This window comes from Ursus arctos, unplaced genomic scaffold, assembly GCF_023065955.2.
Source record: "Ursus arctos isolate Adak ecotype North America unplaced genomic scaffold, UrsArc2.0 scaffold_15, whole genome shotgun sequence".
Lineage (NCBI taxonomy): Eukaryota > Metazoa > Chordata > Mammalia > Carnivora > Ursidae > Ursus > Ursus arctos.
In genome coordinates this window covers 55325624-55353458 of record NW_026622819.1, presented here as the reverse complement: position 1 = coordinate 55353458, position 27835 = coordinate 55325624, and the positions used below count along the sequence as shown (strand labels likewise).

The following is a 27835-nucleotide window of genomic DNA, read 5'->3' as shown; positions in this document are numbered from 1 at the left end:
AGCTCCAGACCTACAGTTTCTCCTGTGCGTAAGAAAAGGATTCGATGAAACTCAATGTTTTAGCATTTGAATGAGTGAATTTGTTCAGTTCTACAGTTTCCAAGACTATACTAAAAAAAATAGTAGGGAATGGGAACAAATAATATGCAATCATCTTTGACGTCTTTCTACTTATCTATTAGGCAAATTCTTATCATCCTTCCAAAACCTAGCTCGAACAGATCCTCAGCTGTGAAATGTTTCTGGATCATTCTGGGACAGTTAATCACTTCATCCACTATACCGTCACCTTACACTTCCATTACTGTACACACTGCACTGTCCTTTTGTTTATGTACCTGTCTCTTCCTTTAGATTGTGTGAGCTGTAAGGGCAAGACTCACGTGTTACTCATTATCTTCCTGGCACCTAACAGAGCGCTTCGTATACACAAGGGACTCAGTAAATATTTGCTAATAAGAGACTGAATGAATAATATTTTTCAAAGAAACACAAAGCCCAACAATTCTATTAATTACTGCTGACGTTTTCATACATGAGACCAGATGCACATCCAAGTTATATGTATTCATGAATTCCACGAATGGAATTTCAAATATCTGCTGACTTGCACACCCTGTGTTTGACTTCTGGTGATAGTGCGATCCCAAGGGCCTTACATTCTCTAATCTTTGGCCCTTGAATGCGCTGATCAAAGAACATCCAGATGTTGCCCTTGTTTTTTCCTCCTGACTGACTTCAACATTTTGGCAATCCTATCTACTCTTCAGACCTTGTATTTAACTTGCCTCCTCCAAAGCACCAATGAGAAGCCCTAGTCCTTGGAGAAATGACAAATATCCAAATGTTCTCAGAAGGACTCTACAGATCAGATACAAATTCGAGGAAAGCTTACTTCAGAAAACCAGGAAGGTGACAGGCTTGGCTCTGCCGGTCCTCTCTACCAGATCCTTGTCAAGATAACACCTGACTGCAAATGGTTTTATAAAGTCAATCTCCGAAGCTGGGAGAGAGGAGACCGTTCATGCAGCGTATGCATTCTAACCACCCAGGGGAGAATCTGTGTGAGGACAAACTCTCTGATGGTGTTTGCCCATAAATATAACAATTAGGGCAATAAATGTAGTTTTGTAGTTACTCACTCATCAGACATCTTGCCATCTTATTTTGTGTGTGGAAGCCAGCAGAGTTCCATCCACTGCGGCTCAAAATGTCCCATCTCCCTGAAGCCCTAGACCTCTTGCAAGTTACTTTGCCCCTTGATACCTAGATTGTCCATCTTTAAAATGTTGGAAATAATGGTTCTTTCCTACCTCACTGTATTTCTTTCAGGCTCTCCTGAGATAATGTGTATAAAGAATGAATGCCAGCCATATACAAAGTGCACAGTAAAAACTGGTGATTAATGACGCTGGCGGTCCTCTTCCTTCCGTCCTTCCCCTCCTCTTTCTACAAGAGCTACTACATTTCTCTTTCCCTTTCTCCTCATCCTTTCCTTCTTCCATCTAGTCCACTCTGTGTAGCTTTGATAGCCAGAAACTCTTTTTCAAACAATAGTCTTTTAATGTAAAAAGAGGCTAACGCCCAACAAACTCTATGGCAGAAGGAGGAAAAAGAGAAAGTCTTATACAGCCTTAAAGATCACCATCAGCTGTGAAATATCCCGAATCCAGCCTCATGGACCAGCCTGCTTTCAGCCCGGAAACTTTCTGGCAAGGCTGTTTATTAACAGGTTATTATATCAGTGCATATGTTTCAATATATCTATTATATATAACATATGCATATGGGTTCTAATTTTACACATTTTAAGCCTCAGAGATTAAGACTATAGGCATGGTTAACAATAACCTATAATCGTCAGAGAATAAATTTTATTAGAGTGACCACAGCGACAGTGATGCACAAGTGATTCGAGATCTTATTAAAAAAAAACCCAAAAAATATGATAGTAAGAAACAACACAAATGCTACGGCTTGTGTAGCTGCTTCCGGCTGCGTGCAGAAAATTCACTGGCCATTACCGGAAAATAGCAGATTCCTTTCGTCTTTCTTCAAACCTAACTTATTAAAGTTTAAAAACTTCAGTGAGAACTTTTTGAAGGGTCAGAATGAATTATCCCCTTTCTCTGTTTTCTCTTCATGGTTCTTTTGGACAAAGAAACAATAACAATTGGGGCACCCAAGGCATGGCAGGGTCTGGGGTTGGAGCAAGAAGCCCTTCCCCACCGAGCAGCCCACCCACAGCCTTCTCGGCCATTCTGCTGTGACCCACGCCCCTTCTCTCAGGGCATCAAGATGGGCATGGTTCTGGACGACCAGACGCGAAGGTGAGAAAGGGACAGAAGCAAAGGCAAAATAACACAAGGCCGGACCTGGAGATCACTTAGAAACCCTTCACTCCAACCTAAGTGCTGCCCCTTTTTCCTTGTTTGTTTTTGCACATTCCTGTTTGCCCCTCAGGCACCAAGCTGTTAGTGTGTACAGGAGGGATTAAAGTGAGACGGTATGTTGGATGAAATATAAATTAAAATTACACTTCTGTCAGTCTGGAATCGGGGATTGTTTCTCAAGGTCTCCCCACACACTTAATTTCAAAGGAGGCTTCATTTATTACTTCAGGAAAGGCCAAATGCATAATTTATCAGCAGCTTTCAGTCAATATACCCTTATAAGCATGTTTCCCATGAGCCTTTGAGTAAAAATATGTTATGCTAATTCTATTAGTTGGGTACACAAGAGCTGTCTAAGAGAGTAAACAAGCATTAAAAGGAGACACGTGTGAACAAAGAAAGACCTATCAAGCTACCATCCAGGGTCAAATTACCACGGGAACAACAAGGCGGCGGTAAACTGGTCCCGCTATTTACACCAAGGCTGTCTCCCCGACAAGAAGCCCGAGCCAGCGGGGGGCTCCGCGCGGCCGGGCACTTACCGCGTCTCCAGCGGCACGTTGCTGTTTAGCACCCAGCTGTCCTGGAGCTGAACGGACTCGGGCGTCGTGGCCAGGTCATTGGGCGCGGGCGCCGGCGCGTGGATCTGGCTCCGCCGGTTGGTCAGCGAGTTCCTGTTGAGGGAGTTGGCGGACGAGTGGTGATGGGACAGAGTGTGGTTGTGAGGGGGCGGCAGAGGGGGCCTCAGAGTCGACTGGCTGTGGTGGTTTGGAGGGCCTGGAAAGAGAGGAAGGAGAAAGGGGCGTCAGTGGCTGCAGACCCCAGCGGCCGCCGTCCTGCACAGCCGCGGAGCGGAGCCTAGAACCCACGCCTCTGTGGTTAATTTCTGAAGGTCACGGGCGGGACACATAGATAAGACTGCAAATGCCGAATTCCAGGGTTGGTTACTCATAAATAACATGGTTTGATTTGCCTTTTGCTGCAGGACTTGAAGGAAGAGGGAGAAACTAGGTTAGTAAAACGCGGCTGGAGCCTATTAATTTGAAGTGGAAGTCACACGACAGTCAGGGCCGGTCACTGTTGTAGCCAAGTCCCTGTACTGTTTCGTGGTAAACCAGTGCACTGCATACATTCTTTACAAATATTTCCCCTCCCTCCCTCTCTCTCCCTTTTTCTCTCTTTCTTAAGAGTTTATTTATTAGAGAGAGAGAGAGAGAAGGGGCAGAGAGGGAGGGAGAGGGACAAGAAGACTCTGCATTGAGTGTGAGCCAGACATGAAGCCCGATCTCACGACCCTGAGATCATGACCTGAGCCGAAATCAAGAGTCAGAGGCTCAACTGACAGAGCCACCAGGTGCCCTAAATATTTCCTCCTCCTAAAGGTAACAAGAATATGCTACCCTCTAAGTCAGAGAATACCATATTTAAATCCCTATGGGGGCCCAGCCGGAAAGTGAAGTGGGCCAGTTGTGGGCTGAGGTGACCTGGAAAGGGCAGGAAGCAGCTCTCCCTCAGATCCGAGCCCATATGGCCACGTGGGGCTGAGGGCCCGAGGCAGCCAGATCTTCTAGTTTTTCAAGGAAAGCTGAAGATCTGGACTTTTAGATAAAACTTCCTGTGTTTTAAAGATGCTGACAATTAATTTAAAAAAATTATATGTGTTTTGTGTGTATGAATAGACATATAATTTTTTTAAATAAGACTTAAGAAAATACCTATGAACCTGCTCAGACATCAGGACTGATGTTTTCAAACCATGACCCTTACTTCAAATTGCATCCTGTTTTCTCCTTCTGAAATTCTCTCTCCTTGCAGGAAAAAATGCACAAAGGAGAACTATACCTCTGCGTGTATCCCCTTGTAAATATGACCACAGATGACAACTCCACACAGGGTTTTCCTAGCAACCCATTCTCAATCTACAAAATGAAATATTTTAAGCATAATGAAAATGAAAGTAGTTCACTACGCAATGTAAGCCTATAATTTGGTTTTAATGGCTGCTGAAACATGACTTTTAATTTGTGTCCTTTTTTGAAGCCTCCAGTCGAGGTTGGCAGCTCCCCAGGTGACTGCCAAGCCTTGTCATTTTGGCCTCTGCCAACTTTTAAAATCCTCAGCCCCTGCTGTCCTGGCTTTAAGAAGTTGGCTCACATCATTTAAACAAGCAATTTGACACAAATCTCAACTACTTGTCTCCTTATGTGGCCGGGCTACATCTCCAAGAGGTGTAATCTACATTCCGTGGCTCCTGGGAAGCCTGCAGAAATATTCCGAAAGAAAGACAACATGTCAAGAAGATGCTAGGTTTGGAGAGCATCATGACCAAGGAAAACAAGAAAGAAAAATAACAGAGAAAAGCGGTTCCTCGAAGTTTGTGTCCCTGGGCTGAAATTTCTTGGGGGGGGTCTTCAGCAAAAGACAACTAAAACTAAACCCCAGTGGGAAATGCCACCATACAGTTGTACAGATTTTAAATCACGTCCTCCAAATGAGCCTGCAATTCGTATTTTACATTATGCACCAATGACATTTTAAATATATCTTTGAGGGAATTTCATAGCTGAGGCAGGCTATTACATTTCCTGGCATTGTTGTCTGTCTAGTAATGTATTATTATATAGTTATTTAGCATTTGTCTGTCTCGCATTAGTGGGAAGAGGTGAGAAAAGGGGGTGAAATGATGGAATCATGGTCCTTCAGAGGTGCTCTCCAAGCCCCTCACACAGGCTTAATGAATTCTCATGCCTTCCTTTCCCTTCTCTCAGCTCCCATCCAAGGGGTGTCATTATTCTCCATTAGTTAGGTAATCTTGAGACTTGCCTCAGGAAGATGAGATGAATCAGTGTACAAGTGAGAACCCACCCTCCTGAGCCCCAAGCCCTCATTTTCCATCTCCCTCAGCCCCCGGGCCCGGTCTCCAGCACTGCATGCAGACCACACATTCTCCCAAAGTACAAAGAGGCCATGGGCGGTATTTCATTCACTAAATGAGATACCAGAACTCTCCTGCTTCCTGTCTCTTCATCCCGAGCTAACATTTCTTTGCCTACTCCAACTTGTGTGGCCCTTCCTTAGCCATCTGTGTTCTGTGTGGGTGGAATTCCTGTGGTTTCCCCTTTGTTGATGATATCCAGCGGTGGTGCTGAGGGGGGGAATGGAGCCGTGGACCCGGGTGCTCTGTGGCATAGCCCAAATAAAATGGATGGTGAGCTTTCCAGTTAGCTGGAAGAGATGTCGAGCTGCTGAAGAGAAGGCCTAGAGCTTCATAGAGGAGATGAAAAGACATAATTCCCTGCTCACCCTGCCCTCCTATCAAGCATGTTATTTCAATGCAAATAAATCACATTTTTGATAGCAAAACAACTACCCAGCACCCTCAGTATTAGATGTTTTCCTCACCGCTGTTGCTCATTTCCACTGTGACACAGATGATATTTGCTCATTTATCTATCCATCTAAACGATTGTATTTTTCAACTAGGTGCAAGAACTAGAAAAGACAACTAGAATAGAGAGTGGCAAAAGCTACCACTGGGGTGTGTACAGAGAGACAGGGGAGCATCCGGGGAGGGTGCACTTAGCCAGTGGGTAGAAGATACAGATCTAAAGAGCTGGGTTCAATGATTGGGTCTGCCTCTCTCGAGTCATGTGAACCTGGCCCTACGACTCCATTTCCGTAATGCTCTAAGACTCCTCCACCACTGGTGACTACAGCACTAAGTCCCCGTGTGTCCGCGTGGAAGATGGCGAGGAAGAGGAACGTGGTGTGCCAAGCAGCCACCCGAGGCTGGCAAGTTCCCCAGCCGTGTGTATGGGACATTGCTCGCTTCTTTCAGGGATAAAACATGAATAAGACATAACTATGGCTCTCAAGGAGCCCAGATTTGAGTGCAGGACATAAACCCAGACTTCAAACATCTAGGGCAGAAGTCACAAACCGGCAGCCCCCACGCTGCATATGCCCAAAACTTCAGAGTCAAGATTTTGTAGAACATTCCAGATCGCTGACTTTTCTTGAGAACAAAACCAGAACAAAAATACTGAGTCTATTCCCTCATGACAACAACTAGGTAGAGCTGAATGCCTTTGGGTGGTCTTCTGGTTTGCCATCAACCCTAACAATCCCTGTTATTTTAATCTGGCCAAATGTATGCATTTATGTTTTTGACTGCTGGGTTCCTCCATGGTACCTTAGTATTCCGGGTGGGTAACGTATCTCTAACAACACCTCTGCTACAACTAACGATCTCAAGCACGTTCTGTGTTTATTGGGTTTCATTATAGTCGTCCAATGAGCTTGCTGGATATGATGGTTTTCCATTTCAAAAAATGCAAACAATGGCCAGCAACATGCCTTACTGCTTTCCGTGAAGCCAAATTACATGAAAAAGCCCTTCTGAAAGGCAACTCATGCCTTCAATAGAGGCTGAAACAGAAATGATTAATAGCTTAGCTTGATGAAGGAACCTTCATGTCCACTCTGAGTTCCACACATTTATTGGGTTTAATTAATGTGCATATTAATGGCTCTTCTATTGCATAAATATGAAATCACATAATAATGCAATTGAGCCACAAATAACTATGTAACATAAATGCGTACACACTATCAACTTAATAAGTACGCTATTAGCAGGCAAAAGGCAACTGTCATTACAACCACAGTGCTAACCTACTATCTTGTACCTGATTTATCTGAAGTTGAGAACCTAGAATTTATTTTTAGGTACTGTGTAGCTTTTCGTCTGAGGAAGGAGAAGCGGCACATCGGTCCTCTGTTGAAAGCTAGGGCAGGACAGGTAGGACTCCTAGCAAGGATAAGTGAATTTGGAGAGAGGGTACTTCCTGTATGTTTAAAGACTAAGTGTTCGAACGAGCGCTTGATTTGCCCTGTTTGCTCAAAAAGACTATCCTTAAGATTTGCTGTTGCCAGAAATTTTGGTCCTGACAAGGATGCCATTCTTATATTCTGTCCTTCCTAAATGCCAATTTCCTGACAGTGGAGTCATAAGGAAAAGAAAGTAGTGCTTCTTTGTTGGGTAACAATATCAACCCTAACAAAGTTAGACCCGGGGACTGCAAAATCCTGGAGCATCAGCTCCTTGACTAGACTAGCAAAGCTCAAAGAGCATGTGGAAACAACCAACGCCCACATTGTCAGTAATGTATTAAGGAAGGATTTTTTTTGGAGCTGAGGAAGTAAATTCTTCATAATTGGTTATTGTTGTTGCACTCTTCCTAAATAAACAGGTGGGTGAGGCATTGAGGCTAGGTCTACCCTTGCCAAGAGGGGGTGGGTGTGCAGGAGAGGAGGAGGGCAGGGATAGACTAAGATAGCTTTGTCTTGCTCTATAGTCCACACGATTTTTTCCTGGTCATTAAAAATGATAAAATGTATGAAAGACAAAAAATATAAGTCTAGGCTTGCCTAACTGCTACTAATTCACTCAGTCTTGGAGATCGTGTGCCAACTGCTGGTCTTCAAAAATTTCAACCCCTCAGACCCTGAGATGATGAATTAACCACAAACTCTCTGCCTCCTTCTCCTGAACCATGTCTTCGGAGCAAGTTACGTCTCGACAGCAATTTGAAGATGCTAGAAGTGAGGCCAGGCTGGTTGTTGGCAGAGATTTTGGAGTCTCTGGTTTGTGAAAATTGGCACCAGGAAACGCTGTTCAGATCTGACCTCACATGAGAGACAGAGGAAATCAGAGGTGAAGATTTTCAAGAGTAACAGCTTCCAGTTAGAAGCAGGAAACTATTGCCGATGACCAGACTTGTGGTTGAACCCCTGCGTGGCCACTTACGAACAGCATGACCCCTGGAAAGTTAGGGAATTTTTTTCCCCGAGTCTGTTTCTTCATCTGTAAAATGGGTAGAGTCGTTTTACTTTTCTCATATGGTTGTTAGGAGTATCAAATGAGAATACATCTTTAAAAAGCCTACCATGACTCTTGGCACATATTAAGTATTAATAAATATTATTATATATTATGTGTTAAAATTACTAATACTGATAACAGTAATAACAGCAACAGCAACTATGGCTCTGGGGAAAATGATGACTACCTCTTAGGAAACTCGAGTTTTCCTAGCTCTTTTGAGTGGGACCTTTTGCAGTATGTATCAGATCAACACAGAAAGGCAAAATCACCAACCGCAGACCCCCTCCAGCTTCAAATGCTGTCTGCAGAAGGACCTTCTGACAAAGTGACATGGCACAGGCATTACTATGGGCAGTTTCAAGAGCGTGTCTCTCAGAGCTTGCAGAAATGGAATGTGGGATTCAGAAGTGTTCCAATTCCATAAACAAAACAACTGATGTTAAGGACCACGAAATAATACCGGCAAGAGTGCTAGGAGTTAAGTTCTCCCTGTATGTCTGGTCTTGTGCGAAGTGCTGTCCATAAATTATCTCGGTGTATTACCACTCACTGTTATGGGATAGGTTCTCTTATCATCCCCATTCTACAGATCCAGCCAGTGAGGTGCAGAGAGGTTAAGTAAAGCCCCCAAGCTCGTGGGGCTTAGTAAGTGGCACAGCTGCTTTTTGATCCCAGAGTTTCTTCCCCATTCTGCCATATGCCAAAGAGCACAGGGCCCCAGAGGGCACTCACACAGGGGGAGAACTAAGACCCCTGGCCTGCTTTATACTCACCCTGGCAAATAACAGAGGAAAAAGGCCATAACTCATTTCTGTGCACATTTGCTTAAATGGCAGAATGAAATCTTGTGAGAAATTGGAGGGAATCGCCCACCTCAAAGCTCTGCAGCTCACGATGCTGCCTGAATTAGGAGAAATAGGCCAGAACGGCCAAACTGCAGCACAATCTCTTTTCTGTGCCTTCCCAAAAGGCCCTTCTCCAACTCCCTCCCCCATGCCGCAGCCCTGGCTCCCATAACCAGTGGCATGAGGGATAAGCGGCAATTAGGTCTGTTGGAGGCAGAAACAAGGCCACACTAGGTCCCAGCTCATCCTTCCTGCTCTGACTGAAGGTACTTTGCCAACAGCCTGGGGGTAGAGGGGGTTGGGGGGAGCCCAGATCCAGCCTCCTCCTGTATTTAGAAAGAGATGGGAAGAGATTTACTTGTCTCTAACTATCAGACACTTGGACATTCAGCTCGCTCCCTCCTTCCCTGTCGTAGCATCACTGAATGATTTGTCCTCTAAAGAGCAGACTTTGAGTTTTTGGCACTGACCCCCGCATGGTACTGCTGGCTTTGCAGGGCCGTGACCGATCCACAGCGTTTCCCAGATATGGCCACCACTGAAGCAAGCTGCAGCCTTGCTGCACATTCCAGAATGGAGGGGAAAAAAAGGAGGGATGAAGGAATGAGCCAAGTTACGACCTCCTTCTCGTCTCCAGGGGCTGGGCGGCATCTCTGCACGGTCCTGGATTCGGGGGCGGGGGGGGGGGCTGCCCTTGATGGAAAGGCCCCATTCAGCCTGAACAGTGCAGCAGAGAAGGCAGGGGCTGTGCTTGCTCGTAAGGAATGATCTGTAGTTCTCTTGCTTACACAAAATATATGACCTCAGAGAAAAGGCATTCTGAGCGCATTCACAATGACACACGGACCAACACGGCATGGCAGAAGCATGGGAATTGCGGTCGCAAAGAGCCATCATTTGCAGGCTTAGAAACTAAAGTTTTGTCAGCTCTGCCTACACTCATAAAAAAAAAAAAAATAGGGTTTAGGGGGACACCTCAGACCATCGAAGAACAACTGCTTCCGTTTAATAAGCACCAGCTGCGGGTTAAGCCCTCCATACAGTTCACCTTCTTTAAACTTCTAATAACCTTTGAAGTAGATATTGTTCTCCATTATAAAGATGAGGAAAGTGAGGTGCAGGACATTAAGAGACAGGACTTCCTCTCCTTACACGTTGTGTTTAACTGTAATGCAGCCGGGCCCTCCCGAGTGCACCCTGGGCACACAATTTTACATCATTTTTGGACTCTCCTGTGTTTCCTGCTAGACTGTGAGCTCCTTCGGCACAAGAGTCCGTCTCTCTTGTTTTTCTATCCCCGGCACAAGGCTATGGTGCCTAGCCCAAAACTGCTGAATGAATGAGGGGGAAGAAACACATTATGTTTGGGGGGTGCTGTATTGGGAGAACCACAGAAGAGAGGGATCAGAGCAGACTTCTGCCTCTGTTCTTTGAGCATTTCCCAATTGCCAGAATCTGATGGGTGTTTCCCTTAATTGCCTGAATTCTTATTACCCTTACAGGTCCTTCAACAGGGAGACAGTTGGCCTCAGGGAGAAGGTGACTTTGTTTCCCTTTGTTTTTCTTTGTTTTTTTCCTGGTTCTGCCTACCTATTCTTTTAAATAACAGATTTACTGATAAATAATGACATTCAGCTTTTAAAAGTGTACATGTTAGTGTTCCTTTTACTATATTCACCGAGATGTGTGACCGTCACCGCTGTGTGATCTCGGGGCATTTTCATCGGCCCCCATAGGAAGCCCCATACTGACGAGCAGTCACTCCCCAGGTCCCCTACCCCCTGGCAAACATCAATCTACTCCCTCTTTCTATGGATTTGCCTATTCTGGGCATTTCATATCCGTGGTGATTCCCTCTGTTTTTTATAAGCACGACGTCTGTTGCAGAGCCTCGCTGGAACCAATCAAATTTAGATCTCAGATGGGGCACACTTCATACCACTTAAAAATATCTTTCCCTGGCAACCTGACGCTGGTGTTCACGGGAGCTTTTTGGCGGGGACCCCACTGCTGTTGATATTTCTCAGACGGAGATTGTTCGGTATGGCCATTTGAGAGCCAATTGCATACTTGAGGGTCCGAGGGGGATCCTGGAATTTGTTCCAGTACTTCAGGCATGGCTGTAAACACAGCAGAGAGCCATTCCTGCTCAACTGACACACAAACACACACACGGGTGGGACTCTGGGGGGAGAATAAGAAAGGGAGGGAGCTCTTGAATGGAGTGCCCAGCCAGTGGCAGCCCTTGAATCTCAAGCTTCATAGCCGTGGTAGGTTTGGGACCCTCCTGCCCCAGCTGGGCAGCTTCCCACATATGATGGGTCAGAAAGGGATTTTAATCAGAGGTGCCGTATCCTCCTACCGTACCCCTATACTCATTCTCTGCGCTCATAAATCATCTAGAAAGTATCACTTGAGATCAATGTCAACTCCATTAGCTACTTTCCAAGTGACAAAGACAAAAAAAAAAAAAAAAGACCACTTGAAATACTTGAGAGGAACCCTTCTAAAGAGAAGATTTTATTGCAAAGTTATGTCTGAGCAGTGCCTATCTGAGCATTTCAATAAATCTACATTACCCTAGGTATTTTGGCACCCTCTGGGAGAGGAAAGCCTATCAGTAGAAAGTAATGATTTTGGGTTTTTCAATTGCCCTAAGGATCTTGACAATGCTATTAAGACCCATGCTCTCCCTGTCGAGAAGTTTAGGAGTGAAATTATTAATATGCCCAGACGATATGTTGATTGTTGCGCTCTAGCAGAAAATACTCTCTCTGTTATTTGAGCTGCATTGTCACTTTCCCAAGCAGAGAATTGCATCAAAAATTTAAACTCCTCTCATCGCCTAGCTTTTCAAGGTCTTATTGTAAAATAGGCTGGGCAAAATTTGGGTATTTCCCTACCTATGAAAGATAATATGTTTTTCACAGCCCAGACTTTTTTTTGGGGGGGGGGGATAAAAATCACATGTGGAATTTTTTTCTATCAGGATGCCATTCTTTAGCTCTTTAACCAGGTTCTTGTGGGGGTATAGTTCATTCTTTATTTTTTCCCCTTTGGATGGTCACAATGTGTTCCCCTGAACACAGGTAGGAGATCAAAGCAAAGATAAAATATGATTTTGATTTTAGGTTGAGTCTCTGATGAACAGAACGATGGAGACAAGCTCTGATCTACGCCATTCATTAACACCGAGAATGACTGAAGCACACCAGCTAAATGGCAAGGACAGGATAAAGGTTCCTGGAGCATTTTCACTACAAAGCTCAGCAGAATTATTTACTATCTGGGTGACCTTTTCCCCAAATCTCTTATGGTACATGCCTTATAGGACAAGGGAACAAAAGTTTCTCCATACTATATAAACAGAAGTCAGCTGAATGTCAGACCTTGAACTGCATCTGGGTCCATGTCAAGTGACAGCTGATGTAATGGGATGTACAGGGTGTATTGCTGGAGATCTTTGCAGAATACTCTGCCTTCAAAATACACAGACACACACACACAGACACACACACACACACACACAAGCAAGTAATTACTCAAGAAAATTATCTGAGGGCTTTCTGCCCAGGGTTCCATGGTGCATGGATTGTCAGAGAGAGTGCCCTCTGGATTTTATTCATAACCGTTCAGTAGTTTCTTTCAAAGGTATCTTGAGGTTGCTTTGCATTTCCCAATTAAAGTGGATGAGACTGTGCTCATGGCCCTTTCCATCATGCAGCATGGACGGTGAGCGGCGATACCCAGGGCCGAGCAGAGACAGGAGGAAGTCCACCCCCACCCCATCCAAGAGTCCCAGGACGCAAACGACTTCCAGAAAAATCTGGGACCAGTGCGACGCCAGCGTGCTCTGCGGAGGAAGAGGACACAATAGCAGGGGAATCAGTGTCTCCCACTGGGCCCACCTGGAAACACAGGTTTTTTCCTAGGCACAGCTCAGAAGGCCATTGTCAGGGTTTTCTCAGTCTCTTTGACACTGACCTCTCCACTTGTGCCTGAAGGACTTCTGGAGCTAGACGATCAGAGTTACTGAGCACTGAGCCTGTCTGTGTCTGTTTCCCCATCCAAAAAAAAGGTGGTGACTACTGTTCCTACTTGGTAAGGAGTTAAATGAGATAAGACATTTTCAGTAAAGGTGTTTAGAAGATGCATGACAGATAGGAAGGACGAAGAAATGTCAGGATTTATTTATCTTTGCCTGAACAGGCTAATTCTTTCTTGAGGTTGTGGAGAGAGGAGTGAAATAGACCCTGTGATTCAAAGATTATTATCGTAATGACTTGGAAAACTTCCTGTTGTCAGATATTTTTAAGGTAAATAGCACCATTAAGAATTAAGGATCCTTTTTCCTTCTTATGAGTTATAGTAAGTAGGTGTAGGTCTTTTAGACTGCCAAAATACGCAGCGCTCTACACTTTCATCTTTTGCAACTTAAATACATTGAAAGAAAACTACCTGATGTTAGGCAATTTAAAGGGCCCTACATTCGCTTTTTATAAATTCTCTTATTCCCTCTGAAAATCAGCATAAGGAAGGCCTACGTTCTCTTGAATCCTGGTGTTCCTTTTTAGCATCAGCTCCCATTTCCCATGAAAAGCTCAATGTAAAGTCAAGATTTTCTTGTTTTTTGTGTGTTTTTTGTTTTTGGTTTATTTTTTGCTCATGCTGATCCGTGAGCCATGCGGTTTGCCGTATCCCTGAAATTCACCACTGAGCAACTCACGGAGGTCCTGAGTTATTCATCACATTCAGATGGTTTAAGTCATGAATTAGCAATTTGTTTCTCAGGGCTTCTTGGGTTACTGAAACTTTTTAGTATTTATCATCTCAAATGGGATCATTCTTAATCCCATAATGTAGGGAGTGAGTAATCTCTCTCGTGAAGTATCAGATTTGGAGGAGAAAATAATTTCCATTTCTAACACTGCTTATCTGACACTCTAATAGTGTGGCCTGGGAAAGATTCTCAGTAAGATGATATTTGATCAGAGACCTGAAGGAAATAGGGAGAGAGACATTCCAATGTCTGGGGGAACAATACTTTAGGCAGAGGGAAAAGCAAGAACAAAGACATTTTAAATCTGGGATGTGTATAGGGGTTGGCCAGAGTATCAGCCTAGATTTGTCTCTTCCATTCAATTACAGGCCTACTTCTCAAAGAAAACAGTGAAATAGGAAGTATTTCATAGAAATACTTTCATAGAAAGTGAAGTAGGAAAGGTGTTGATCCTCACTGGCCTCTGATAATGGGACTGAGCCAGGCAGACTTCTGCCCCATGCCTTTTGCACTTGCCATACACTAGGCCTGGGGATACAGATAATTAAGTGGCTCACTCCTTTAATGTTGGAATGTCTAAGCTCCCTTTTAAGACACACCTTTCCAGACAACTTCAGCAGTCTTATCCTCCTCACCATGCTGTTTCTCCGGAGCACACATCATCACTTTTTTTTTTTTTTTCAGTAATTGTCTTTCTGCACTAGAAAGTAAGTACCTTGAAGGTAAGGATACTATTTTATTCTCTGCTGAATTCCTGGCTCCTCGAACACTTAGTAGGTACAATAAAGGATTTCTGGATTAACAGATTAATTAATCACATATTGAGAAGTATGGCAAGAGCAAATGAGTCAAAAGGAGAGTCCAAATCCCAACAGAAATGAAGGGCTTTCGAAGGCGCTGCTGTGTGGTGTCATCTGAGACAAATCGCAAAAGCTTGAACTTAAGGAAAGTTCCAGAAAAAAATTATTGTCGGCATCCTTGCCAAAACAGCTCTATCTCACGTAAACTGTAGCAATTTTTTTCTCTTCCTGCAGTTACCCAAACATGGCAAGAAATGCCTTACAAGCAGAAATCCCCACGGAACTCATGATGGCAGAGGCCTCTGACGCACCCCAAGTGGGAATAGACGCATTTCACTTCCAAACTCTGACTAACAGGATCTCCTGTGGCTCTCTGTGCCACTTGAAAATGTTCGCTTTCCATCATGAATCTATCATATTAGAGGATCTTTGTTACAGGCCACTGCCTCACCTGAGCAGAGTGAATCCTAATTCAACCATGCAGTTGCTGGTAGGAAAAGCAACCAGACGTGGCAAGGACAAAGGATAGGCTGCAGAGGGTTTGCAAGTCAAAAGCAGGATATGTGGAATTTTTCCTCCCGCGGGAAGCCTTTTCAGATTGGATCAGATGAAGTCCAGGGGCTTCCTAACTGTGCTGACGTCTGTAAGATACTTTACGGTGGCTCTGTTCTAGGACTAACGCTGGAACACACTGGCATACTGTATCTTCAACGACTCCATTCAGCCATATTTAACCTAGCAAATCTTCATAAACCTTCCTAACTTCTACGTGCTGTATCACTGGAAGGAGTTTCAATTCTATGGCATTTTCTTAGCGTGGAGCCTAGCAAAATTATAAGCAAGTAGCCCCTTGATAGAGCCTTTCCTATTCCCTAGGAGAAACCCAAAGAGAGACCGTTCTCTCCACAAGTTTCCTTTTGCTTTCTCTCTGATTAAATTCTGACACAAGAACCGTGGCCTATGAGCTAAGCTCACTTGTGACAAATCATTTTCAATCATTCGTTTGCTCCTTCATTCCTTCGTGTGCTCATTCACTTGGCAACTCACTATTGAGCGGCTATGCCGGGTCTGGTGGATTCTTGAGGTTCCGGAGTATCTGGCCTCTAGGAAGGTAAAGAGAGTCACATCCTATTCTGACTTATCTATTGAACCTCAAAGACCCTCCTGTCACTCTTCTCTTTTCCTTCCAGTTGTTAACTATCCAAATGCTTCACTTTCCCATGTATGTTTTCATTCAGGTTTCCGTGTATGTATAGCAATCTCATAAGGGCCATTATGACACACTGCTCTGAAAGGTTTTCATGGATTGCCTATCATTAAACTAAACACAAACCCTTTCCCCTATCCCTACCCCTGTCTTATTTCCCAAGGTGAACTCATTCTTCTGTTGGTTCTACATTCATGAATCTCCCAGTATGCAAGATTTGGTGCTAGGGTACCATTTACAGGATGCTCTATGGCTCGCAGAGAAATTCGCAAGAATGTAAATGATTACCTGTGGAGAGAAACTATCACATTTTGATTCATTTGTGTTTTCAGCCGAATGTAGTATTTATCAACTGTCTTCTATATTTAATTCTAGGTAATAGAGCATGGTGAGTTGGAGCCTCTATTACGTGCACGGAATACACATGCTGTATTGCTTTCCTTGCAAGATTAAGACTCGGAATTCTTGCTCTGGGTTCTCAGTTGCACCAATAGGATCTACATGGCCTTTGGGGTGCTCTTTGCACACATAGAATAGAGCGAGACATCGAGATTCGTGCAGTGAAAACGGAAGTGGGATAAAGGACGAGGTTTCACCACTTGAGTTTACCCCAAGTATCCCATCCCTGTCCACCTGCGCCTCTACAAGTACCCTGAACATCATCACCTGGTTCTATGAATAACAGAAAGACCATTCATTTATCATTTGTGTGTTTTTCTAATTAAAACACATGTAGTCTAAACCAAAGAAGCCATAAACAGCGTTGAGAAAAGCAAGGAAACATACTTTATGCCTTTTTTTTTGAAGTTCACAGACAGAAAATTTAAGAACTGCCTCATTAAAAAAACTAAAAAAAACGAATGACCTATGGAATCAACCCGAAGGAGCATGCGACAAAACAGAGTATTATGCTACGACATACTCTCCGCACACATGAAAGCTAATCCAAATACCATGACAGAAACTTTCTTACATTGCTAGTGGGGATGCAAAATACACAGACATTCTGGAAAAGTTTACACTTACCACACTATTGAATGATTGTTTTCATTAATGTATATTCACCTGAAAACCTAAACATGAAAATACATAGTTCTATTATAATCACCCAAAACTAGAAACAATCCAGATATCTTACGACAAGTGAACTGATAAACAAAGTGGGGTAATCTGCATAATGGAAAATTACTCAGCAATAAAAAGGCATCAACTACTGATCTGACGAGATCGGGCGCGTTCAGGGTGGTATGGCCGTAGACGGGAACCAACTACTGATAATGCAACAACTTGGATACATCTCAAAGGCACCATGTTGACCAAAAGAAGTCAGTTTCAAAAGGTTACATATGGCGTAATGCCATTTGTGACATTCTCAAAAAGACAAAACTACACTGACTGAGAACAGATCGGTGACTTCCAGCATTTGGGATTGGAAGAGGGTGTAACTACCAACGGATAGCAGGAGGGAGGTTCCTGGGTGACAGACCCGCTCTCCATCATGATCGCGGTGGTGGTGGTGGTGGTGGTTACACAAATCTACACGTGGGTTACAATTCACAGAGCTGTACATAGGAAAGGCCATTTCACCGTATGCTACTTAAAGAGTACGTAATAAAACAATAAACATTAAACATGTGGATGGATGCTAAGAACAGGACAGAATATTTGGTGTTGAAGGGGACAGACTTGCATCAGAGCGTGAGCCATTCTAGGTAGGGACATTGAGGCTGTTCTCTGGAAAACGAGGGAGAAAATCAAACTCAAAACTTGAAAATCTGTTTCCAATATAGAGGTCACATCCTTAAACTTAAAAAAAAAAAAGCGGGGGCACCTGGGTGGCACAGCGGTTAAGCGTCTGCCTTCGGCTCAGGGCGTGATCCCGGCGTTATGGGATTGAGCCCCACATCAGGCTCCTCTGCTATGAGCCTGCTTCTTCCTCTCCCACTCCCCCTGCTTGTGTTCCCTCTCTTGCTGGCTGTCTCTATCTCTGTCGAATAAATAAATAAAATCTTTTTTAAAAAAAGCGCACTAGAAAAAAACAAAAACAGAATCAACACCTGTGTAAAACTTCGAACGGCACATCATTTGAATACAGCTTGTAAGCTCATGCACCCACTCCACGCTGTTTAAGAAACTATACTGTGTAAAAAGGAGAAGGAATGGCTTTGTTGCCCAACACTGTCAGCTTCTCTACTGACACTCAGCACAATCTCTAACCTTGTAGAAACATTAACAGTGCTACATTATTCATCACAATAAGATTATTAGTTGATGGGAAACAAATTACAGAGCTTCACAACGTGCTATACTTCCTGAATGCACACAAGGCAATTTTTCATGAATGGAAATTGCTACCCAGGAAGAGAAACTTGTGTCTTATCTCTTATGAAATTTCCAACAGGAGAGAGGATCAATTCTGGGATCGAAACAGCGCAATAAAATAAGAAAAAAAAAGTTTAAAAAGTATTGAGAAAGACCTAAGGGCACTCACAGCTCAGCAACATGTCCGATAGAGATACAGACCGTAAGCCTGGAGAGATGGAAAAAGCATACCTGTTCCGTCTAATGTGATGGCACAGCTCTGCATGATGCCATGGATTTATTGGAAAAACCCCTTTAGAAATGTAGGAAATGCCAGCAGTGCTGAATATAGGTCTGGCAATTTACGTAGCCATCTAAAATGGCTTAGCTTGTCCTGGTCCCTGTGCCGTGAATGCCAGCAACTAGCAAATACTCATGTCATCTTTTACATCTCGCAGTCTCCTGAAATACCTTCCTGGCCACTCTCTTGCCCTGCAGGGGGCACAGCCTCTTCTCTCTTTCACGACCTCTAGGTATCACACGCAGGTGCTATTTTCCCACATGCCATTCCTTACTGTCCTTGTCCCCTCGAGTGAGGGTCTGAGCCCCCGGTCCAGGGTCTGTGGGATGATGGGCTGGAGGAGCAGCGATAACTGCTGGTTGGTAAACAGATGAATGAAAAGGGATATCAAGGTTTCCAATAGCAACGGCTTAACCTGGGGAAACAGGTGTGGTGTAATTAGCATAGCTGTCTGCGCAGCTCCAGCACCTGTGACCCACATCAGTCCTTGTCCTTCAGAGCCCAGGAGGTTCCTAACTGCTGGGGCTGGGAACTAGCAGAGAGGAGGGGGAAGTACAGACAAATGACACTGCCTGGGCTCACAACGGGGATTGTGGCTTATGATGGCTGGTCCCGGGAAGGGCGCGAGGGCAGAGCGTGTCCTGGTCCCTGGACCCAGCGGAGTGAGAATTCTAACCAGGGTACCGTAGGCACTGACAAATAACTCAGATGCCCCGTTGCACCAAGGACTCTTCTTTGCTCCTGTTTCTCTCTCAGTTTAGAGAGCAATTACATGTCTTATTTTCTCTTCCCTTGCTGGGCACATTCTTTCCCTTGCTCTGTCCTTGCCCCTTAGGTGTTCGGTCTTTTCCCACAAATGCTCATGAGCACCCAGCTAAATAGACGGCTTTGATACTTCCCACCCCTTTTCTTTCAGTCTCAGGGAAAATCAACGGAAAACAAAACAAAACACCATCATTCTGCCTACCTGGACGATTCAAGGCAGTACCACCTGCGCAACCGTCTGGCTGAACTCGTTAGTAAGCTAAGGCTTCTCAGTTGCGGTAGCTGACCGTGGAACCAAGGACACCAACGCCAGGCCCCGCAAAAGCGCTGTTGCATGGGCTGGAGCCGAGGTTCTCCCTCAGTGGAGACTGTGTCCTGAATGAGGAGAGGCTTGCGAGAGGGCAGGAGAGCGCCAGTGCCGTGGACAAGCCCCGAGTCAGAAAGGAGGGAGCTATCTTTGTCTTTCCTCTCAGGGATCGCTCCGCCACTCTGGTTAATACCCAAAGGCTCTCTCGATGTTTCTCATTGCTCCAGCCAAACTCCCTTGTCCCAATTTCTTCTTCTGAACCAGCCCTTTCTCTGTGTTACATCAGTGGCTAGACTTGTCATTAGTACTTGTTTTCCAGAAGGAAGCAGCCCTTTTCAGGTCCTTGCTTTTAAAGGTCACAACCAATGTGGCATGTCTGCATCCCCACTGGGTTACATTTTGGTTATAAAATGAAGTGTGGTTTGAAGCCAAAACAGTGTGAGAAAAATTTGAATCTTTCCCCTTCTTCTAGGAGGGGGCTGGTTTTCTGAGATAATTGACATGCAATTGTCCCACTCCACATCCACGCTCTCTTTCTCCTGTTGTTTAAGAACATGGCAATTATAACTCCCAGGGCTCATCACATCACGTGCCCTCCTTAATGCCCATCACCTAGTGTTATATGCAACTGATGAATTACTGAACACCACATCTGAAACTAATGATGCACTATGTGTTGGCTAGTTGAATTTAAGTAAAAAAAACAACAATTAATGCAAAAGGATGTTAGAAATTCAAAACATCTGAGGGTTTATAGTAGGATCTGTTTCAATACTATATGGGTGGATTTTACTATGCCAGAAAACAGCCTTTTTTCAACCTAGCCAAAGAAAGTCGTCCAAGGGTAAGATGTGATCTGGCAAAATTAGTCCCAGTTGAGCCTGGTTTCTAGAATTGGTTTGATAATTACAGATCAAGCAGCACCTTGGCTGAGGTCAAAGCTCAGGTGTCTTCACTCTATACTTTAATGTAATCTATAGCATCATACGTGTGTCATTCATTAAAACGCTTACTCATAAACAATTCTGATGACAAAAATTATAATACTAATAGCTTTTTTTGAGCACTCACTTTGTGCCGGGTTCTGTCCTAAGAACTTCACTTTTGTTTAACACAGAATAATAAGTAATGACAAGATGGTTACCTACTTAACACACAATAACAAGATTATCTAAGTGTGATAATCTTACGTAGTCCTCACAAGGATCCTAAGGGAAGGTGTCCATTATACAGATCAGGAAACTGAGGTTTGAGAGGTTAAGCGACTTGCCTCACATTGCAAAGCTGGAAAGGGAGAACCAGCCCAGGCTGCCGACTCCATAACCCTGGCTCTTCATGCTAGGTGGTCCTGGACACAAATATGCCTTTTATCACACGCCATTCATCAATGAGGAGGTCCAAATGAGTGAAATTTCCAGATAACCAAAACTCACTGTCCGCAAGTACTAGATATTTTTATTTTAACTATGTTGTGTGGATATAATAATCCAAAATGGGAAGCTAAATTTGGCTGCATTTTTAAAGAGAGCATAATGAGCATAATTCAACACTTAATTAATGACTGCAAACCCATTAAGAGCAAGCATAATTGTACGACGCAGTCGTAGAGTTCTGTATCTCCTTTCGATTTATTCTGTCTCCTTCCTTGAGGTCAGGCTGTCAGGTGTCAGTCTCAGGGTCGTCTGCAGACCTGCTGTGCTCTGCACCAACACACCTGCCCCTCCATTTTTCTGTGCATCTCGTAAGCTCTTCTTTGTAAAAAGTTGTTAAATTGGTTAAAGATTGCGTGTTAAGGAAGAACAAATGAGAACCCGGATGAAGGCCTAACGAAGTATGGAGCAAGGTCTTTCTTAAAGCTCTTTTGAGGGGTGCCTGGGTGGCGCAGTCGGTAAGCGTCTGCCTTCAGCTCAGGGCGTGATCCCGGCGTTCTGGGATCGAGCCCCACATCAGGCTCCTCCGTTGGGAGCCTGCTTCTTCCTCTCCCACTCCCCCTGCTTGTGTTCCCTCTCTCACTGGCTGTCTCTATCTCTGTCAAATAAATAAATAAAATCTTAAAAAAAAAAAAAAAAAAGCTCTTTTGAGAATGTAACAGCGCATTTAAAAAACTTATTTCTCAACTTGGGGTTCTATTCCAGAAAGCCAGAATGGCAAAGGGCCAGTCAAGAACGCTCACTGTGGTCTGAATTGTTACTTAACCAGTTTCTATACAGGATCTTGTTTTCCCAGCTGGAGTATAAAACTGGGAGGTGGAGATCCCTGTATATTTGGAAAATGAACACTTGCCAGTGCTTAGGCCAGGGCCGCAAAGAGAAGAGCCTCCAGAAAAAATGAAACAAGATGAAATCAGAGAGGGAGACAAACCATAAGAGACTCTTAATCTCAGGAAACAAACTGAGGGTTGCTGGAGGGGATGGGGGTGGATAGATGAGGTGGCTGGGTGATGGACACTGGGGAAGGTATGTGTTGTGGTGAGCGCTGAGTGTTGTGTAAGACTGACGAATCACAGACCTGTACCCCAGAAACAAATAATAACATTATATGTTAATTTAAAAAAAAGAAAAGAAGAAGAGCCTCCACTCCAGGAATTTAGAGTTTAGCTCTTTTCAACACAAGGTGAAGGCTGCTATGGGGGGTGAATTGAGAGACACTTGGCTTGAGCAAATCATGGCCTACTCACCATATTCAGCCCCGGAGTTAAGACTAAAGGGTTGTTAAAAAAAAAAAAAAAAAAAAAAAGCAAGAAAGAAAGAAAAAGAAAAAAAGAAATATATGGGATAAAGACCATATATGGCTCTGAAAGCAAAGCCTAAAATATTTACTATCTGGACCTTTACAGAAAAAATTGCTGACCCCTGGCCTAGAGGATAAGGGAAGACTTCCTGGAGGAAGGGGTATATGAGCTGTCACGTTATAAATTCATCAGGGTCTGCTTCAGTCTTATACACATACGTGTACTATGTTTGTTTGCATGAATGATGAAACAAACAGGTATAATTGGTAGGTTCAATTAGTCTTGATCACAGGCTAGGCTTCTGGCTCACTCCACTGAGCTGACACCTTGAGCAAACACAGTCTCTTTCTAAATCAGACACATTTACATCAGCTCATTGAGGAAACAACTGAAACAAAACAAAACAAAACATAAAACAAAGAAACAACTGAGTTTCCTTTCTCAGGTTCCACATTACATCCAATCAATCTGTACAGGACCGAGACATTCAAATATGGAATTACCGCAAGGGGTGCACTGCTAAGCATCCGATAAATTACACCTCACCGAAATTAACATTCCCTCCTTCCCCTCCCCACCTGCAATCAGCCTCCCCACTTACAACGGTGCACCTAGGCAGCTCAGTACGGACGCCGGTAAAATCAGCAAACATATCTTTTTCTTCTCTGGTGTTTTATATCTCGCCTACTATTTGAGCTTCATTGAAACAGAAATGTCACACTGCTATCTTTAGAACACTCCGAGAGTTTGAACTAAAAAACACTGTAGCTGATGCCCTAGACAAAAAGTGAGGGGATGCAGATTTCATGTCTGAACAGCAAAAGTAGACACAGTTTCAAAACAGCTATTAATCCATGAGAGGGGAAATAGCACAAAGGTGCGAGCGAGATCTTCCTTCTAACCACAGTCAAAACCCAAGTTAAATAATCCAGCTATTTCTGAAGCAATTAGCAGTATGTATTATTTCCCGACACTCATGAACAGAATCATTTTGAAAACCAGTGCTCTTGACACGTTTCACTATAAAATCAATTACTTTTAAAAGCAAGAAGCTCATTCTCCACCCCGGGAACATATGATACACCACCTGCCTGTTCCAAGAGATGCTTCGTGGGTTTTTTTTTTTTTTTTTTTTTTTTAATGGGCTTATGGGAATGGGGTGCTCTCTCTTCTGGTATTATCTGCACATCTCTGCAGTAAGGATGTTCAAACTCATCCCTATACTGCTATGACCAATTCACAAGCATTCTGAGTCTACACCATCAGGACCCTTTCATCTCCTTTTAGGAATTTAAGCTTTCCAAACCTGATATGATCTTAATTATCAGAAGTGCATTCTTGCCCAGGTTCAATCTCTGACATCATAATAAAGTACAGTAGCTCCATTTCAGATGAGAAAAAGCTGATTCAGAGAGATATTGTATATATCTGTTTGCATAGAAAGAATCAGGCCTGAATTTATTTTCTTAGAGATGTTTCATGGATAACATTTTCATTTTCATCAAAGGCAAGCAATTTAAAAGTTTCTCTTGCCGTTGACGGTGTCTCTAGCCGGGGACCTGGGCTGAGTACAAATGGCAATGTTTTTCAGAGGGCAAAAGGTGCTATTTTATTTCCAGAGAATATAGTGTAAGGCATGGTCCGAATGCTGTGGCGTTACTGTGGGATCTTCTGCTTTGTAGAAATCAAAGGAAAATAACTACCCCCTCACCCCCCACCGAGCTGAGGCTGGCATGAATAAGGTGTTACACAGTTGCATGGTATGGTGAACACATCTGTCAGGAAGTGTTTGAAACTGGTCATTCTCTACCTGAGCAAAAACCGTAGCTTTTTCTGGCTATTTAAAAGGTCATTTAATGAATTTCCCGTTTGGTTCAATTAATGGCATCTTGAAAAGAGATATTTCTTGCCAAAAAAAATCTTTTTTGTTTCAGGAATGATCTACTCACTGTCAGAAACTGGCTAACCATCTTTTAAAAGCAGACAAAAAAATTTCAGGTAATTTAAATGAAATCCTAAGTCATTTGTCAACAGACATCAAAATTAGGATTTTTGGAGCAAGCCTGAAGTCTGTGTCATAAAAACAAAAAATCCACCTCCCCTCTTTGACTCATTAAATTGTCCTACAATGTCGCAAACTTAATTGTTCCTACAACAAATGGAAAATTTTGCGTCTCGACATCCATCAGAACCTTAATAAAAATTAATTGTTAAGATATCTGTATTTGTGGAGACGTGTCTCAGGTCACGTCGGACCTGTCACGTAAGTTACCTCTGAAAAAGCCTCCTCTCTCTGAGATAGGCCAAACCCAATTGATCTTTTTATGTCTTTGGTCTTCTCTGGAAGAAAGTAAAAACTGCTATTTCCCCAGAGCACAGTAAAGAGATCTGAGCATGCCTCTTCTTTAAGCAATAACCATTAATATGGGTTCCGCTTGTACCAGACATCTGTAATGCTTTGGGCTGTATTTTCTGGCGCGATAACAGTGTTGTCTTGAGAACTGGTGCATGAAGAGGACAGAAGGCGGAGAGGCGGAGCTGAACTGCTCACTTGTGCTCCTATCGAAGGGACAGCACTCTTATCTTGTGGGAAAACATAGCCCTGAGCCATAAAGGCAAGTTCCATAAATCTTTGCCCACCAGTTTTGTCAGTCTCTATTCTTGCCTGTGGCCCACGGCTGACCTTGATTAGAATCCAATCTCCCAAGTCAGGATTCAAGGGATCTGAAGAACTTCTCTCAGATTCCTTCAGGTCCAGACCCCAGCTTCTTCCAAAACTCATTCTGTGGGCAATCTCCCCCGAGGAGTGGCCAGAGATTGTGCTTGATAAGTTCCATGGACATTTACTGAGTATCTATTTTGCACCTGGGCCTGAGCTCAACGCTAGGAACAGGGTGGTGTCTACAATTTAGTCCCCCTCCTTGAGGTGTTCAGGTAGTCCGGGAGGAAGGATGGACACCTTCAGTAGGACCTTTAAGTGCTAAGAAAGGGGAAAGTGCAGGGTATTCTGGAAGCGTCTCCTTACGGTGACAGCATAATGAAAACTCACGAACTTGTGGATGGATTCAGAATTTTTTCTCTAGACTAGAGCAATTTCATGGGTAAGCTCTAACATCCTGTTAGAGGCATTTCTCAAAAGCTCCTGGAAAAGTGTAGGAATGACCCTGCCCTTTCTCACAAATTCTCTCAATACACAGTTGGACACCTCTTGGGTGCCTGGGGATGATACGGGGACGTCACTCAGCCTGCAGTTATCACCGAATCATCACATGTGCTCCTCTTCACGTTGGGTGTAATTTGGGGGAACGTGAAAGCTCTATCTGCCTGAAAATCTCTCTCCCACAGTTCTACCATGGTGCCTGGCATTACATTAGGAATATCCTTGATGGGCCTAAGGAAATGAGCGCCTTCGTGACATGTGAGAGCTTCATGTTATCCGATTAATCTAATTACGGCTCAGTGTCTTATCAAGACTCCTGGGCCTGAGGGGTTAGAAAGTAGAATCGGTTAAGTTTTGATGTTGGAGTGAAAATGAGATGGGAACCACAGGCATTGTGGGGGAGAGGTTCTTAGAAAGGATAAAGAAATGTTAATAGAAGAAGTGAGAAAAGACAAAGATTTTCATACGCACTTGTTTTAGATTCTTACTATGCCCTCTCCCAAGGAGGAGGAGGAAGAAGGAGGAAAAGGAGGGAAAGAAGAAGAAGATGAAGAAGACACAAAGGAGAAGACGAGGAAGGAGGAGGAGGAAAAGAAAGAGCAAGGGTAGAGAGGGAAGATAAGGAGATTCAGCTGTGACTGATACTCCTCTCTCTGAAATGGAATAAACCACACCAGCCCACTCTGTGGACATCAGTGGGCATAATGGGATAATGTTGGTGATATCCCTGCCGAAAAAAGGCAGTTAGCCTCTCCAAAGTACACCTCTGTAATCACTGGCATTTGTATTTCAGAACGTCAGCCTCACTATAGCAGACATTTGGCTAAGGCAGAACCACAAGGCGGGGTGCCTTTCGGAGTGGTGTGGGCCGGCACCGGGAGATGGCCAGCCATGGAGACTCATGGATGCCATCCTGCAGCTCCAGGCAAGCCCAGGCTGGTCCCCTGTTTTTGTCCTGACTGACATCAACCTCTTTCCAGCTGATGAAGCCCTTCATTCTTAGTTCCGTTCAAGCCAGAGCAGCCGTCCCAGGGGAGTTAAAGAAATAAAAACACCCCCCAAACTAGATTCTGATAATGCACGCATCACTTGCTTTCCTCAAATGCAAACCATTTCCTCAAGGAGGCATCCTCCCCTCCCTCCCGATGTGCAGCACACATGAGGAAGCCCTCTGTATGGATTGAAAAAAAAAAAAAAAGGATTGATTTATGCACTTAAGGCCCCCAGGGGAGTGACATAAACCCAGTCGGTGTCCCTGCATCCAGGAGACTACATTAACACTACTGCGTTACCCGGGAGATGTGCAAAATCACATGTGGCTGACATCTCCCCCTACTCTGCAGCGAAGATGCCTCACAGGCACTATTTGCTCCACCATGGGACTGGAATAATGGAATGTTCAAGAAAGGGGTTCCTTGCATTGCACAGCAACCTTGGAATTATAAGACACTGGGACGACGTGTCGAGTGATAGAGAGATTTTTGACCTTGGACTGATGAAATCAGCCCCATTGAAAGGGTGGATGTTTAATCATGAGCACACACAACTAAAAACAAAAAAAGGAGAAATCAAGGCAAATAAAATGTAGAAATACTGAAAAATCCTTTCTCTTTCCCATAAAATGCGAGTGCGTGCACACACGTGTATTCAAACACAATGGGTCACTTACAAGAAAATTCAAATCCCAAGCTGACAGACCAAATGTTCGTTGCTTTGTTTTGTTAAATCTTTTAAATTTGAGAGAATTGTAGATACACATTCTATTGTAAGTCTTCCAAGTACTCTTTATCCAGTTTCCCCCAGTGATAATAAACACCTTGTGAAACAATAGCACAATTTCACAACTGAGACTTTGACACTGACCCAGTGAACACGCACAACATCCCCAGGAGGGTCCCTCATATTGCCCTTCGGCAGCCATACCCACTTCTGTCCCACCCTCCTTTTTATTTTTATTTATTTTTTTTTAAGATTTATTTATTTATTTATTTATTCGACAGAGATAGAGACAGCCAGCAAGAGAGGGAACACAAGCAGGGGGAGTGGGAGAGGAAGAAGCAGGCTCACAGCAGAAGAGCCTGATGTGGGGCTCGATCCCAGATCGCCGGGATCACGCCCTGAGCCGAAGGCAGACGCTTAACCGCTGTGCCACCCAGGCGCCCCTCACCCTCCTTTTTAAAAACTGAAACTTACCCACCCAAATCTGAAGCATACCATTTGAAAAGTTTTGATACATATAAACAGCCACGTAACTATCAAGATATAGGCTATTTCCATCACCCCAGAATTTCACTTGTGCTCTTGTCCTGTTATTCAACCCCTCTACGCCATGCTAGGAATTCTCCCAGCGTAAACTAG

General features: G+C 43.9%; 1 protein-coding gene across 12 annotated transcripts in view; it reads right to left on the bottom strand.

Annotated features, from left to right (window-relative positions):
- Window positions 1-27835, bottom strand: part of TENM2 (teneurin transmembrane protein 2) — a 523183-nt gene that overhangs the window by 281902 nt on the left and 213446 nt on the right. For all 12 annotated transcript variants that reach the window (XM_044388563.3, XM_048224309.2, XM_048224310.2 and 9 more), the window contains one exon: window positions 2936-3170. In XM_044388563.3, the coding sequence (XP_044244498.2) occupies window positions 2936-3170 (235 nt within the window). The remainder of the gene's footprint in view (window positions 1-2935; window positions 3171-27835) is intronic.